Source organism: Sinocyclocheilus rhinocerous, unplaced genomic scaffold, assembly GCF_001515625.1.
Source record: "Sinocyclocheilus rhinocerous isolate Xijiao unplaced genomic scaffold, SAMN03320098_v1.1 scaffold460, whole genome shotgun sequence".
NCBI lineage: Eukaryota > Metazoa > Chordata > Actinopteri > Cypriniformes > Cyprinidae > Sinocyclocheilus > Sinocyclocheilus rhinocerous.
Window position 1 is genome coordinate 1,127,027 of NW_015667268.1, and position 16,809 is coordinate 1,143,835.

Sequence of the window (16,809 nt, forward strand, 5' to 3'; positions counted from 1 at the left end):
AAAATATATATATATATATATATATATGTGTGTGTGTGTGTGTGTAATTTTTTTTATTAATTTTTTTTATAAATAAGCAAGCCCAGCCCAGGGGCCCGTTCTTCGTACGTCGCTTATTACATCCGAGATGAAATGTCACATCCAAGATATGAAATGTCACATCCAAGATATGAAATGTCACATCCAAGATGATAGCATCGCGCTAATCAGGATCTGGCTAATTCGGTTCTTCGAACGCACCTGTTGTTGATGATTAGTATGGCTGGATTGAGTTATCTGAGATAATTGCGTGTTCATGGGTTGGTTTAAAAGGGGCTATGTATCGATACTCGAAACCACGATCAGCAATGCAGCGATTGGCTGGCGGCAAGACAGCAACGTCGTCGTCTTCTTGTATGATTTCATGGCGGTTGACAAGCCAACTTATGGTGTATTACCACCACCAACTGGACTGGAGTGTGAAGCATTAACGGGAAAGAGGGAAAGAGAAAAAAATTAAATAAAATTCCATAAATAAATAAACCAACCGGTAGTATTATGAAATTTAAATTCTACTTTCTAATCCTGTTATCTTCAGATAACTAAGAATTTCTCTCATAATACTTGTCTGTCCTGAGGCACAACTTAAAAGATTTGATATAGTGAAATTAATTACTCCTATGTTTCCCAGTTTCAGCAACGACTTCGGCTTCTAAGGGTAGTTTTAAAAGGGGCTCTGTATCGATACTCGAAACAACGATCAGCAATGCAGCGATTGGCTGGCGGCAAGACAGCAACGTAATGACATCATATAATTAATAAAGTCACCTGACGAAAAACTTGACAAATTTCTGGACTTTTATAAGGAAACAGCCAAGCGAACAAAACTAGTAACTAAAACACAATTAGTTTTTTTTTTGTTTTTGTTATGGAATAACGCAATATTGTAAAGCATTACTTTTAAAAGTAACTTTCCCCAACAGTGGTAGAACTAATCAACTAGTCAGTGTATCTCATACTCTGCAATCCTATTGTGAACTAAATACACGATGTCTGTAATTCTGTATCGTTGTTATGTTTATTATCAATTATTAAGTTATATAAGACATGTGTAAATGCAATCTTTGTGCACTTCTTGGATAATGATATACGGCCGTATGTCTGTTTTTCTTGTCTCCTTTGCACAGCGTTCAAAAATAGCAGTGTATGAAAAAATGTGGTCGTACATGAAATCGGCCGAGCCCTCCGTCTTCGCCAAGACCACGCCCGACGGGGTGGCACGGGTACGAAAGTCGAAGGGCAAATTCGCCTTTCTTCTCGAATCCACCATGAACGAATACATTGAGCAGAGGAAGCCCTGCGACACCATGAAAGTGGGCGGCAATCTGGACTCTAAGGGCTATGGTGTGGCGACCCCCAAAGGCTCAGCATTAAGGTGGGTGGAATAATATAACAATATTCTCCATGTTGTTATAGTATTCCACCTACCCTGATGTCCTGTGTTGTCATTTCCTCATCCCCTCCCTACCTCCCTCCCTCCCTCCCCCAATCCCCCTGTTACGACAAAGAGGTAATGGTATAATGCATTATGAATGTTATTTGATTCACAATGATGCTTCTGATCAGTTGTCTCTTCTTTAAATGTTTGTCTTCTTTTCCAGATTTTTATCATTTCGAGACTTATCAGTGGCTAATTTAATCAATCATTTCACATTTGTGTGTGTGTGTGTCTGCCTCCCTTCCCGTCTCTCTTCTGTCTTTTTTGTCCTTCGATCTTTCTCTCGCTGTCTCGTGTGCCTGTCCTTCCTGACTGTCGTGTTGTCACTTTTAATTTAACAGTTCAACGGTTTTTCAATTTAGCTTGTAAAAGCTGCGCTGTCACTTGTGACGAATGTTAATTGCATGATGTTTGTTGTTGTTACTTTTCTTCTCAATGACAATGTCCCCATCCCGCACACTTCAGTTTGAAACAGCGTAACCCTCCATGCCACCTTGAATATTTAACACTTTCTTTGCTCTGAGCGTCTCTTACCTTCATAGTCTTGAAATTCTTAACCAAATTGTGCTCTTTCAACCATTCTGATTACTGCTATAATTGACTCTCAGTAGTAGTAGCTCACCGTATTCAGTAACGTTACCATTACTACTACTATGCTAATGCAGTAGATTGCTCACAGACCTGTGCATTTTCTTACAAGTTATGTTTTATTGTTTCAAGAAATGCTGTTAACCTGGCAGTTTTAAAACTGAATGAGCAAGGCCTGTTGGACAAATTGAAAAACAAATGGTGGTACGACAAGGGAGAGTGCGGCAGCGGGGGAGGTGACTCCAAGGTCAGCCTCAATGTCACCGAAATCGGGTACCATAGCACAGAGTAATCGGCAAGCCTGTTATCCCTGAACCGAGCCAAACCAAACGACCAACAAAAAAAACATGCATCCTTTCAGTGATCCCACAATATCTGAGAGCAAAACCAGAACCCTGACTTGGCTAACAGAGGAGAGAAAATGACCAGTATGATTTTGTCCTACTGAGGAGAAGTCACTTAGTTTTATTTTACACACTTCACTTTAGCGTAGCGTTCGCACACAGGCGTTAGCGATGCTGTTTGGTTAGCAGCTGGAGCTGCGCTAGTTCATTAGCGATATTAGCGCTGAAGACTGGTGAACTGTTCGTGTTTTAGGAATCGGAGAAAACATCCGCCTGGCAGACAGTAAAGAGAGACTCGAGATTGCCTTCTCGCTTTGCTTCTGCTAGGCAGCTGTCCACGAACGGTAACATAGTCTTCTTACAGTTTTCACCATTTATGCCAGAGGTTAAAGGGGAAAAGTGTAAAGTCCGCCTAATCAGAAATCAGAGCAATGTTTTTAGTGGTACACTTTTTAGGGGAAGTATGTGAGGACAAATCATTGTAACATTCAAGAACTTTCATGTCTGACAGGACTAATAGACAGCGCAGATCAGGACTGGTAAAACACTGACACAAACAGTGGGATCTGAGGCTTGAGGGCTAAGAATAGCACACATACATGAGCATTCCCATCTCCAAACCAATCTGAACACAGGATCAGAAATCCATCGCTTCATTTGATCCTGGCTATTTGTCCTCCCTCCACTAGGCCGATGTTATCCCACTCAGCAGGGCATATGTGGGATGTGTTGGGCCCAGTCCAGCCCTTATTTTGTACTCATGTGGAGGTGAAGATTAACTGATGTGCTACCCTTAGACTTTCCAGTTCAATTCACAGCATTCAGAAGGGCAAAATCACTTTTATATGGAACTGTTCTTGTTGTTTGTTTTGAGAATAATGGTTAAAATGAGGACACACATGAGGAGGGCTAACAGTGCTTTTTCGTGTGTGTCCCAGACTTGAAATTGTACAACATTAAAAGCCTCATTTTCAGGACTTTCAGAGTTTGCCGAAGTAGAGCACGGATGTAGTTTGTATAATAAATGCAAAATATAGCATACATTTTCTCGACATGTAAAAGGATTTATGAAACCACTAAAAGCATTTCAATTTAACTGAAATTGCTTGCGCTCCACCATAATACTTCAGTGTGCATTTGCATAACATTTAGGATTTTAAAACCTAGCTTTCTCACCACTTAAAATATACTGTGCTGGAATAGGTTTTTTAATCTCATTTTTGGAAAAGATTTTTCAATTGATTTAAAGTCAACTTGAAATGGCATTCGCAACCCATTGTAATTCCGTAATGTGACATTTCTGGGTGAAATTGTGTGATGATTGATGTTGATTGTTCAATAAGAATACAAAGATGCAAGATATTTGCTTTTATTGCTATTATAATTTGTATTAATTAACTAGAGTTAAATTACTGCACTGCCTGTTGCATACTAAGGTTTTAGAAATCACCTAGATGACAAAAAGGCAACCCAGGCTTAATGAAATAACATGCCTCCAAAAATGTACCTATACATACAATTCACTGCAGCTGAAATGAATACTAGTAGCAATAAAACACCAACTTTTATTCATTTTCACACAAATTATGATTATGGGTTAGATTTGTTTTTCATGCACAATACTAAGTTATGACATAAAAAAGTGCATGATTCATAAACTAATACAGTATCAGACTGTATCAGTATCAGGTTCGGGTTTAGTGTAAGTTGTTCATTAATTGTAAACACGTTAGAACTTTAACCTTTTAGCGCCATTCAGCAGATGTTTTGCTTCTGATACGTACATCAACCATTGTTGTTGTAAAACGTTGCCAGACTCACGCTCATCTGTTTTGGATAAACCTGAACGTTTTATCGCCACCCTCTGGACATTTCACTATAAAAGTGTCGCAAAACGTGCAAGAAGCAACGTAATCATAAAAAGTCACCATAAGCAACATTTTTTCCAATGAGCCTGGGTTGGAAAAAGGCATAAAAATGCCCACAAAGCTAGTATGGCCTAGGTGACATCAATCAAAGGCAAAAACTGTTTCTGAGGAGGAGCAAGTCATTATATTTTGATCAAAGATTACTTTTTTTTTCAGAATAACGTGCACTAATGAACCAGAAATGTGTATATAGACAAAACATAAGGCCAGTTTTGATTTCACGTTGACTTTAATTGTCATTTCTTTTCCATAGTTTCCTATTTCCTGAAAGTGGGGCCTCTCTAATAACGTCTTTACTAGTTGTTAGGGAGCAGGTTTTTCAGTACAAACAAAAGCATTGTGCCCCCTGCCTGTGGATGAAGGTGAAAGGTTATGTGAGCTTTCATAATCACCTCTTTGTTCCAGCTCTCTGTTTTTGCAGTTTGCAGTGATTTGAAGCCCCCATTAGTCGACACGCAGTGGATGGGCTAGCTCTAATGATCTAATGCAGCGAGGCTGCAGTGGCACGTCTGGACCCACCCGCACAGCCAGCTGTGGAAAAACACAACAAAAAGAGAGAAAAACAGGAGAGAAATCCACATTAAGCCACCTGCGACAAACCGACATCTTGAGTCACACAACCCGTTCTCCTCTCGGCCCCTGGCAGCCCGCTGCCATCCTCGCTGCTGATAGCTTTCCCACTCCAGTCGCTCCAAACGCTCTGAGGATAATTGCATTGTTAATCAATGTCTCTCCCCAAGCTAAACGAAATGTTAGGACCACATAGCTAAATCAGCAGCAGCTATGAGAAACGTAAAGAACATTTAAGTGACTAATTATGTCTACACGAGTGATGGCATGACTTTCGGTTACACAAAACAGAATTCAGTTTTAGAGGTTTACATTACGTTCTAGAAAAAATGTCGTTCTCTAGCAAAAAAGTCAACATGAAATGATAACAACAACATATGTGACTTGCAGTTAAATGTGATATTTTACAAGGAAAAAGTAGGACTTTATTTCATTTAACAAGAACTGAATGCATATCATGGAAAAATGCTGAGAATTGAGAAACTGCAAACATAGTGTAGTGATTTGCTTTGAGACAGAAATTGCTAGTAAATGTCACAAACAATTACAAGATAATGGCAGTCAACGCGCTGAATTAAACGTTAACTTTTGAAGTAGACAGACTAAAATAGTGTTTTTCTGTAAAACATATTCCAGTCATCTTTATTTAAAACGTATGTTTTGAAGCATGGCTGCTGGTTTGAGTTAGTTTAAGCTGGTCCTTAGCTGGTCATGAGCTGGTCAAAAGCAACTAGCTCCTGCTCAGGACCAGCTAAGGACCAGCTTAAACCAGCTCAAACCAGCAGCCATGCTTCAAAACATACCTAACCAGCATATGCTGGTTTTATTTGGAAAACTGTGCATAATAAGGCATGCATGTGTATTAAGAAAATAAATAGGATCAATTTTAATTTCATGTTGACTTTAATTTTTTGTTAGCCGCTAATGCTAATGTCATTTATAGTCCCCGCAGCTACTGATTAGCAAGACTAGCCTCTGACGTAGCATGGCTAGGCACCGGTTCGGTTAACTCTGGCACCCAGGTAACACGGTTTTACTTTGCAAATGCTTTGACTCATCTGTGTACGGTCTTGTTTACTTTTGTAAGTGTGTTTGCCTGTTTGGTTTCTCTGTACTCTCCGCCTGTAATCCGTTCACAGAGTCCTAACGCCAGCTCTCCTCAGCCTGAGCAAAATACTACTGGTAATTTTCGTTGGTCTGTCAGTCAGTCGAGGGTTCATGTGGAGATCCACATTCTCAGATGCTCAAATTAACCAAGACGCTTCTCTGCTTTTATAGCCACGCAGAAACCTGCCCGTTCTTCTCTTAACAGTGTATGCCGATTACTCAAAGCGATACGGGTAGGTCCTGGCACACTAGCTTATCCCTGGTGAATGGAAGGTACTAGTCAGAATGCCTGCCACATGTGTGTTGATAATGGCCAGGAGCCCTGCTTTATCGCTTTGTAAAGTATGAAGTAGTTAAGACTTGAATAACATAAAATAACATAATATAATGTTATTTATGTTATTTCCCACGTGAAGAACTCCTGTAAACCTTGCAGTATTGAAACTCAGTGAACAAGGCATCTTAGCCAAGCTGAAAAACAAATGGTGGTACGATAAGGGTGAATGTGGAACCAAGGACTCGGGAAGTAAGGTCAGTCGCTGCAGGTCTTTTGTACTGATTCCAAAAAGTGCATTTTGACATATTGTTCATATGCAAGGAACAAACCAATAGTCAATATCTTGATTTAACTCATGTATTATAGTAGAATTAATGACTTGCGGCCACACATAAGGAAACAATAATGACGCGTGGCCTAGCGTTTTGCACGATTCCCCATCATTTCCAATGCTCAGCTAAGGGGTGCTTATGAGACATATCTTTCTGTTGTTGTTTATTCTAGTAGTTCTTCCAGTGAATGCCCTCAAATAAAGCCGTAATGATAAATCTAATGGGGAATTAGTTAAAAGTGCAAATTGATCGTCTGATTAGATTCATTCCTGTATACCAATTGTCTTTCTTGCTTATTTTCACTTGACTCAATAACCATTATGCTGCAGTTCTTACTCACCAAACTTCGAATTTAAAATTTGATGTATTAGTGTTGTTACTTATTTGTCTTTTCCACAAGAAAAAAGGCCTGTTTGTTTATTGAACCTCCATGAACGTCATTTCTCATCATGACAAAGAGTTTCGACGTAAGTTTCATTAGACGAGCGAAGGTCGCCTAGTGACGTGAAGGCGATAGTTCGTTTGTAGTAACAGACAGAACTGAACGGTAAAAATGCAGCAGTGTAAAACGAGCTCGATAAAAACGGCAAAAAGTGTAATACTAATGGACAAATTTTTAATGGACAAGTTTGGGGGGTAAACTGCAGCAGAATGGTTCATTCTGATTCTTAAATTCAGTACTCTGGTGTAGAAAATATGTCAAAATATGAATTTGAAGGTTAAAGGATGGAAAGGCAGTTGTTTAAAGTAAGGTTATTAAGTCAGAGGTCTGACCTGTACGTAACTGACCAGCTTCCTCAGATACATGAAGAAGCCAATGAGAAGAGCAGGTTAGAGAAACCATCTACATTCACCAGTTATGGTCCTAATTGACTCATTTGTCTTTAAATGACATTGAGCTAGACGTCTAGACACAGATGGATATTTTGGCTTAATCTCTCCATTGGAATCTAGATTCCTCTGGTAGCAGTAGAAATGTAATTTATAGCCAGTAGTGCTGCTTGATAGAACATGAGAGGAGTTGTACTGTATAGTGTGTTTTGTGTCAGGATTGCCACTGTAAGATATGCTAACTATGTCCCTCGCTTCTCTTAGGACAAGACAAGTGCACTGAGCCTGAGCAATGTTGCTGGTGTCTTCTATATTCTGGTTGGTGGACTAGGGCTGGCCATGATGGTGGCTTTGATAGAGTTCTGTTACAAGTCACGTGCAGAAGCCAAACGGTTGAAACTTGAAAAGAACACCCCAAACTATAAGCCAGCCCCGCCAGCCAACACCCAAAACTTTGCCACGTACCGAGAAGGATACAACGTGTACGGAACAGAGAGCGTTAAGATCTAACGGTAATGACTCTGTGTGTGTGTGTGTGTGTGTACCTGTTTTTCTATTCTGGTGGGGACTTAAACCTGAATACACACAGACTCATGGGGACTCGTGTCACGGTGGGGACCTAAATTGAGGTCCCCATGGGTAAACAAGCTAATAAATCACACAGAATGAAGTTTTTTGAAAATCTAAAAATGCACAAAGTTTCCTGTGAGGGGTAGGTTTAGGGGTAGGGTTGGTGAAGGGCAATAGAATATACGGTCTGTACAGTAGAAAAACCATTACGCCTATGGAGAGTCCCCACAAGGATAGCTGACCAGACATGTGTGTGTGTGTGTGTGTGTGTGTGTGTGTGCGTGCGCGCGCGCCAAAGCCGGAGATTGTGTTTGTCATTAATTCCAGATAATCAAATCAGTGGAGAAGTGCAGCAGCGTTCCGGCTGATTTTTTCCAAACGCTGGCTTGTTTTCAAACAGTTGCATCAGTCAGATTGTGCTACGGAATGCTATGGAAAACACATTCTGTTAATATTTGTACTTGGGCAGAAAACAGTCAGAGATATCCATGTTCTACATGTGTATCATTTGGCCCAGAGAAAATATTTGGAAAACCAAACCAATACAGTAGAAATAGGACAGACGAAGACTGGATAAACAGACCTGTTGTTATTATCTTCTAAAGTATTGAATTATATCAAATCACAACATATTTGGGCAGTTTTTTTCACATTCATTTGTGAATCTCTGTGAAACAGATTTAGGTCATATTTCACTCTGAGATCGAGAGAGAGAGAAAATTGTGTACAGAACACAAAGCTAATTTCAGAGCTTCTAGGTTTTGCTTCGTGGTGTGGGGGAAACATACATACTGTAGCGAATCAGCTCATGGGAAATATGAATAATTAATCATAACTAGTTATAATTAATTATGAATATTTTAGATCCGCTGTAGATATTTAGCTGACCTCTCAGGGTCAACTGTCTTGTCAATTCTAAGAATGTTAATTTCCTGTGTATATATGTATGTAGTTTTACTTATAAATTCAGGTTAGCAGTAAATTAAAAAATGTATAGATAACAACAATAATATTTTAGCATTAGAAACGCTATTGTGACTAAACAGCTTACAAATACAGGTGGTTTAACCATTATAGAAACATAAAAAAATAATTTTGGTAATCACCAATACTGTTTTGGGTGCTGGTGGTCTAATAAATTTGTTAAGCACTGTATATATATATATGTAAACTATACTGACTGTTTTTTAAAGAAGGCTCTTGTGCTCACAAAGGCTGCATTTATTTAATCAAAATGCAGATAAAAATTTGTAATATTGTGAATTATTACAATTTACTATTAACATATTTTAAAATGTAATTTATTCCTGTGAAGTGAAGTTGAATTTTCAGCAGCCATTACTCTAATATTACTCTGAATATTAGAAATATGTTGATTTGGTGTTCAATAAACATCTCTTAATATCAATGTTCAAAGAGTTGTACTGCTTAATATTTTTGTGGAAACCATGATTCTATATATATATATATATATTTATATATATATATATATATCCCCCTGGGTTATTTGATTAATAGAAAGTTCAAAAGAACAGCATTTATTAGAAGTGAAAGTTTGCAACAATGAAAAGTCACTAGTCAATTTTTATTGAATGCCTTTTTTGGGGGGGAAAAAAATCTAACTGATCCCAAACTTTTTAACAGAATTGTATAGTTTACCATTTTTTTAACTTAATTTTTTTATTAATTTATATATTCACAATAGGGAAATACAAACATGTATCGATGTATGACTTTTAAATAATCACACACCAAAAAATATATTATTACACATTATTTTTATACATTAAAGTATTGAACACTTGAAGCAAAAGGAATATATTTTATACATTTGACATAGATGAGTCTTATACATTCCCTGTATGAAAACAATAATAAAATGCAAAAAAATTAAATAAAATAAATAAAAAATAAATAAGTAAAAATAATAATAATTGCAATAAGTACACCCACCCAACCAACACCAAACAAACTCCCCGCAAACTTAGTAGTGACTGTCTTTATTTTATTCAGTTAAACAAAATCTGATTGTATATGGGATATATACTCAATCCAATCTCTCCATAGTACTGAAAACAACTGAGACTTGAGTCTTAAAGCATAGGTTAGCTTCTCCATTGAAAGAAATATCATGTACACCCAGTCTTCAAGAGTTGGTGGAGTTGGTTGTAGCCACTTTCTTGTAATTGCATTCTTTCTTGCTATCGTTAGGATTCTGAACTTGGAAAATCACTGGAACTCAAACCCAGGTACATCATCTCAAAACTGAAGGGAATTTGAATCTTAAAAATAACTTCTAGACATTTATGTATCTCATACCAATATTAATAGAAAGGCAGCTCCAGAAAATGTGGAAATGATTTGCCTTGTCAACTCCACACCTTCGCCAACATTTGGATCTGTATGACTGTTGCTTAATCTGAGCAGGTGTGGAGAAAAACCTAGCAACACCCTTCCACGCAAACTCTCTCCAGAACAAAGAGTGCGTAGTTATCCATTGTGACTCACATACTCTTTCCCACTCCTCTACCGAAATACTCAGGTTGCCTTCCCGCTCCCATCTCTCCTTTATATATAATGTGTCTACCCGCTTAACTTGTTGTAGCCCACTATACAACTTTGAGATGACATTTTTACAGAAATCTAAATTGATAGGCTAGAAAAAAAACTTTTAGTAACCCATTTTCTACTTCAACTTTACTTAATACTTTTCCTATTGCATGCTCTAAATAATGACGCAATTGGAGATACCTATAAAAGTCTTGGTTCTGTAGCCCATGATTTTCTTTAAGCATCTGAAAGCTCTGAAGTTTCCCCTTATTCATAAATGTCCAATAGGCAGTTAAGCCTTTAGCCGTCCATCTTTTAAACCTGTTATCTCTTTTGTTGGGAACAAACTCAGTGTCATAGGCACACCAGCGCAGCAATACCATGGAATCTTTCAAATTGCCAAATTTCACTACTTTCTTCCAAACGTTTAAGGATACATTTAACCAAGTATTATCTATAGTTAGTAATATACTTATCAGTCCAACATCTCCCAATGCTGCCTGAACTGGGACACCTTGAGGTATGACACTTTCTATTTTCTTCCATCTAGATTGATATACCGGATTACATAAACACACTAAAGGTCTAATCTGGGTAGCATAATAGTAATCTCGCAAGCAAGGCAGTGCCATTCCCCCCTTTTGCTTTGATAGCTGAAGTGTTTTAAATCTAATTATGGGTTCTCTTTCAAACAATCGCTCGGTATCTCACTATGGGAAACACCCCAGGCGTGATAGACTATGGAAGCACCAATTACACCACGTCTGTCCGAAGGATGGACCAATCACAGCTCATGACAAGGAGCCCATCCCCTCCCTATATATATGGCTGTGATCTCCGAAAACGGCATTCTTGTTCTCTTCCCCGTAAAGACTTTCCTTCAGCACCTGTTCTGCGGTGCTTCAGTTCACAAACATACCATCAAGGTAGACGTTGCAGAACGCAGTGCAGTTAAAATCTGTTGTGGATTCTCTGCTCGTTACGGAATTTTTTCGAGCTAACGCGTTAAGGCGAGCTAAGATTATTCTACTCACCATGTCGGTGTTCAAGGTCGCAGCGGAGAAAGGGAAGGATGTCCCTTCGTGCTCGTGTCCGGCAGCTTGTGGATTTATGATCTCGGGCAGGGATTCGCATCCAATGTGTATCGCGTGCATGGGTGTTAAGCATGCTCAGGTCGCACTGGCTGATGTGGAGAGTTGCGCGCACTGTCGTGTAATGCCAGCCAGGATCTTGGAAAGAAGGCTTCGGGTGGCTGCATTCTTCTAAAGACGATACGGTTCTATATTCTGTCCCTCCTTCGACAAAGGTGGTCCAACCCTCTCCCCCACGGAATCTTTCTTCGTGGGGGAATATTATGGATTCAGAGTATCCTGAGTTTATGCCGCTTTTCGACCAGCAGCTGCTTGTGGAAGGCGATGTGGAGAGAGACGAGGAGGAGGATGAGATGTTAGCTCACCTTCTCCGAAATGAGCCAGATGATGAGGAGGATGATGCTATCCTGTCTGCAGCACATGCGTCTAGGCCCGTGAGCGTGCAAAGCGCCGACGTGGCATCGACGGTGGTAGATTGTGACCTAGTGGAAGTTTGTAAGCATGCGGCAGCTAAGCTTGGCATCGCTTCGCCCGTAACTCCTGGGGATCTGGGAGTTAAACGTGACATCTATGATGGGAAAAGGCTTCCTTCTCACCTTCCACCGGCGAAATAACTGCTTCCCGCTTTGCCGGCGTGTGTAGCAGAGATGAAGCGATCGTTGGACAAACCCTTTTCTCATCGTGTGCCCGTCAAGGGATACTCGTCGCTCGATGTGAGTGAAATGGAAGGGCTTGGACTCTCTAACCTCCCACGGTCGAGCAGTCAGTGGCTCACCACCTGCATCCAAACAGGCGAACCACTCTCTCATCTGCTAGTCCCTCCCTCCCTGGGAAAATGGAACGCTTCACCGCTTCCATGTACCAAAAAATTTATAAATCCTCAGCATTGGCGGTGCGGGCACTTGACGTCACTTCATTGTTGACCGCCTATCAAGCCGAGTTGCTGGAGGAGCTGGGCACTCAGCTGGATGCCGGCAATCCAAACCCGGTGGTCTGGGAGGAGATCGGCAACATAACGGATCTCAATCTGCACACCTCACGTGGCGTGGTGCAAAGCTGAGGCCGTACCATGGCTCTTGCCGATGCGGGCGAGAGGTCGCTGTGGCTAAATCTATCGAGTGTCGGGGACAGGGAGAAATTAGATTTTCTCGACGCTCCTGTGGATTCGAGTGGATTGTTCGGCCCAGCCGTTGCGGCGATGAGACAGAGGTGCGACCTCCAGAAGAAGGAAGGCGAGGCGTTTGACATGTAAAAGAGCACCACGGCCTCCTGTTCCCCCGCGTCCTGTTCCTCCGACGCAGAACAGAAGGTTTTTGAATGCGTCCAGGACTGCAAAATCCCAGAGCACAGAGCAGGCGGCTCACCTCCCCGCGGCTTCAAACGCTAAACCATGGGGAAAATAGTCATTCGGCTGCAAAGTCCAAGTCCGCTAACCCTTCCAACAAAAAGAGGAGGGATACCTAGGATGCAATCTCTGCATGGTAGGGACAGGCAGCACCTAGGGTTCTCTGTGATGTCCTCTCCCGAGCCCACCATATCTGTTCCCCCACCCGAGAAGAAGCGGAAGATGTGGAGTTTGGGCGGAAAAATGGTTCTGTGTCTTCGCGGGTGGGGGAACAAATATGGTGGGCTCGGGAGAGGACATCAAAGAGAACCCTAGGTGCTGCCCGTCCCTCCCATGCAGAGATTGCGTCCTAGGTCCTCATCCTGCAGAGATCCCTCCTCTTTTTGTTAGAAGGGTTAGCGGACTTGGACCTTGCAGCCGCCGCGGCGAATGACTGCTTTCCCCATGGTTTAGCGTTTGAAGCAGCGGGGGGGCGAGCCGCCTGCTCCGTGCTCTGGGGTTTTGCCGTCCTGGACGCATTCAAAAACCTCCTGTTCTGCGTCGGAGGAACAGGACGCGGGGGAACAGGAGGACACGGCGCTCTTTTACGTGGCAGACAGATGTCAAACGCCTCGAACATGGCTCTTGCCGTTGCGGGCGAGAGGTCGCTGTGGCTAAATCTATCGAGTGTCGGGGGGGGACAGGGATTAGATTTTCTCGACGCTCCTGTGGATTCGAGTGGATTGTTCGGCCCAGCCGTTGCGGCGATGAGACAGAGGCGCGACCTCCAGAAGAAGGAAGGCGAGGCGTTTGACATCTGTCTGCCACGTAAAAGAGCGCCGTGTCCTCCTGTTCCCCCGCGTCCTGTTCCTCCGACGCAGAACAGGAGGTTTTTGAATGCGTCCAGGACGGCAAAACCCCAGAGCACGGAGCAGGCGGCTCGCCCCCCCGCTGCTTCAAACGTTAAACCATGGGGAAAGCAGTCATTCGCGGCTGCAGCTGCAAAGTCCAAGTCCGCTAACCCTTCTAACAAAAAGAGGAGGGATCTCTGCAGGATGAGGACCTAGGACGCAATCTCTGCATGGGAGGGACGGGCAGCACCTAGGGTTCTCTTTGATGTCCTCTCCCGAGCCCACCATATTTGTTCCCCCACCCGCGAAGACACAGAACCATTTTTCCGCCCAAACTCCACATCTTCTAAGTTGTGTTCAGGCCAGTTCAGCTTCCCCTCAACACACAATGTCACCAAAAAAATGTGGTCTGATGGGTACAAGAACAAGTTCTCAAGTGTATTGTCACAAAGCACTTCAGCCTCTGGGTTTAAAGCGAATAAAAAGTTCTCTGTCGCATCCAGGCTCCATGCCGAGGGCACAGGGAGACAAAAACAAAATAATAACAATGAACCAAGAGATAAATCAGTCTCTGAGTCACACAGATCTTGGCAGTTTTTCTCTCTGTCCACCAGATGGCGCCATCTATGGAATCTGTTCAGCTGAACCCTCTGGCTCTTTATCAGGAGGCTTGGAGAGAGTGTTCTGCGCATCCGTGGGTCCTCGCGACTGTAACCAAGGGTTACAGGCTTCAGTTCGCTGTAAAACCCCCTCCTTTCAACGGGGTCATAGCATCTGTAGCAAATGGGGATTTAGCTTGGGTGTTAGAAGCAGAAATATCCTCCCTCTTAGAGAAAAGAGCTATAAGACGAGTTCCAGTGGGGGAAACTCAGAAAGGCAATTACTCCCGTTATTTTCTAATTCCAAAGAAAGACGGGGGTTTGCGCCCAATAATGGACCTGCGTGCTCTAAACAAGCATTTGAGGAAGTACAAATTCAAAATGCTCACAGTTGCAGCTCTCACGCGCACAATCCGTCAGAACGATTGGTTCACCGCAGTCGATCTCAAGGATGCTTACTTTCATATAAGCATCTATCCTGCGCACAAGAAATATCTCAGGTTTTCCTTTCAGAGCGAAGTGTAGAAATTTTTTACTCTTCCATTTGGGCTCAGCCTCGCTCCTCGCATGTTCAGCAGGTGCATAGAGACAGTGTTATCACCGATGAGACACAAGGGGCTCAGAATATCTTCTTATCTGGACGATTATCTGATTTGCGCTCCCTCGCGGGAGCACGCGGAACGGGACACAGAGATGCTCACGTCTCATCTAACGAGTCTGGGGTTCAGAATCAACTATGCCAAAAGCCAGCTGATTCCATCTCAGGAGCTTAGGCTCAGGCTTACGAATAGACTCTGTGGCATACCGCGCTATGCTCTCGGAAAGGAGGATAATGGCATTTTGTCAGTGCGTGGCCCAGTTTCGCAAGGGAAATTTGGTATCGTTCAGGACCTGTCTCCGCCTTTTGGGCATGATGGCTTCGTCGCTGTCCGTGGTCCCGCTAGGTTTGCTGAAAATGAGAGACTTCCAGCAATGGGTAGCAGCGAGACGCCTGTGTCCTTGTCAGCACCTCGGCGCAGAGTGAGAATACACGCGGAGTGCGTGATGGCTCTTCATCAGTGGAGAGATCCCTGTTTATTCCAGACAGGGGTTCCCTTGGGGGGTGTGTCTCTGAGGAAAGTAGTGACAACGGATGCATCTCTGTCGGGCTGGGGGGCTGTTTTTCAGGGCAGATCGGTAAACGGTCGCTGGACGCCCCAGCTTCGCAAACTTCACATAAATATGTTGGAGTTGATGGCAGTCTTTCTGGCCCTGAAACATTTTCTCCCATTCTTGGAAGGGTTTCATGTTCTGGTCAGGACAGACAACACAACGGTGGTGGCATATATCAATCGCCAAGGGGGAACGCGTTCGTTACAATTGCACAATCTAGCGCGCAAACTGATTGTCTGGGGCGCGGTGCACTTCAGCTCGCTGCGCGCGACGCATGTACCAGGAGTCCTGAATGTAGGGGCGGATCTCCTGTCAAGGGGCAACCCGTTATACGGAGAATGGGTGCTCCACCCCGCAGGTGGTGGATCATATTTGGGGGATGTACGGCAAGGCTGCCGTAAATCTCTTTGCCTCGCAGGCAAACGCAAAGTGTCCGCTGTATTTCTCTCTCAGGGACGAAAATGCGCCTTTGGGTGTGGATGCGCTGGCGCACCCGTGGCCGAACGTGTTGCTTTACGCATTCCCTCCATCTAATTTCTCCCACCCTGGAAAGAGTAAGAGAAAACGGATTATCTCTCCTTCTGATAGCCCCTCGTTGGCCGGGGAGGCTGTGGCTGGCAGAGATTGTCCAGCTCCTTCAGGGAGAGCCCTGGCCGCTCCCGTTGCGCCGGGACTTGCTGTCGCAAGCGGGGGGACAGATATTTCACCCACACCCGGAACGAGTCGATCTTTGGGTCTGGCCCGTGAAGGGTTAAATTTATACGTTCTCGGGCTTCCACAGGAGGTTATAAACACTATCCAGAGCGCTAGAGCTCCATCAACGCGCTCACTGTATGGTCTTAAATGGCGTGTGTTTGAGGACTGGTGTACTCGTAAAGGAGTTATTCCTTTTCAGTGCGCGGTGAGCGATGTACTTTGCTTTTTACAAAGCTTAATGAACAATGGGAGAGCGTTTTCTACTATTAAAGTTTACCTGGCTGCTATTTCAGCGTGTCATGTAGGCTTCGAGGGAGTCTCAGTTGGACGGCACCCTCTTATATGCCGTTTTATGAAGGGGGTGAAGCGTTTGAGACCAGTATCTAAGCATCTGGTCCCGTCATGGGACTTGTCCATGGTTCTGAATGCTTTAACTCGGGCCCCATTTGAACCTCTGGAGAGTGTGGATATTAAGCTCCTATCTCTGAAAACGGTCTTACTACTTGCTTTAGTCTCAGCTAA

The 16,809-nt window shown here is 42.9% G+C and overlaps 1 protein-coding gene across 1 annotated transcript in view; it reads left to right on the forward strand.

Moving 5' to 3' along the window:
* The window catches only part of LOC107733408 (glutamate receptor 3-like), a 152,008-nt gene that overhangs the window by 129,328 nt on the left and 5,871 nt on the right, over positions 1-16,809 (forward strand). Inside the window, exons 13-15 of the mRNA XM_016545008.1 lie at positions 1,167-1,414; positions 2,198-2,312; positions 7,719-7,966. Coding sequence (XP_016400494.1) covers positions 1,167-1,414; positions 2,198-2,312; positions 7,719-7,964 — 609 coding nt within the window. The 3' untranslated portion in view covers positions 7,965-7,966. The remainder of the gene's footprint in view (positions 1-1,166; positions 1,415-2,197; positions 2,313-7,718; positions 7,967-16,809) is intronic.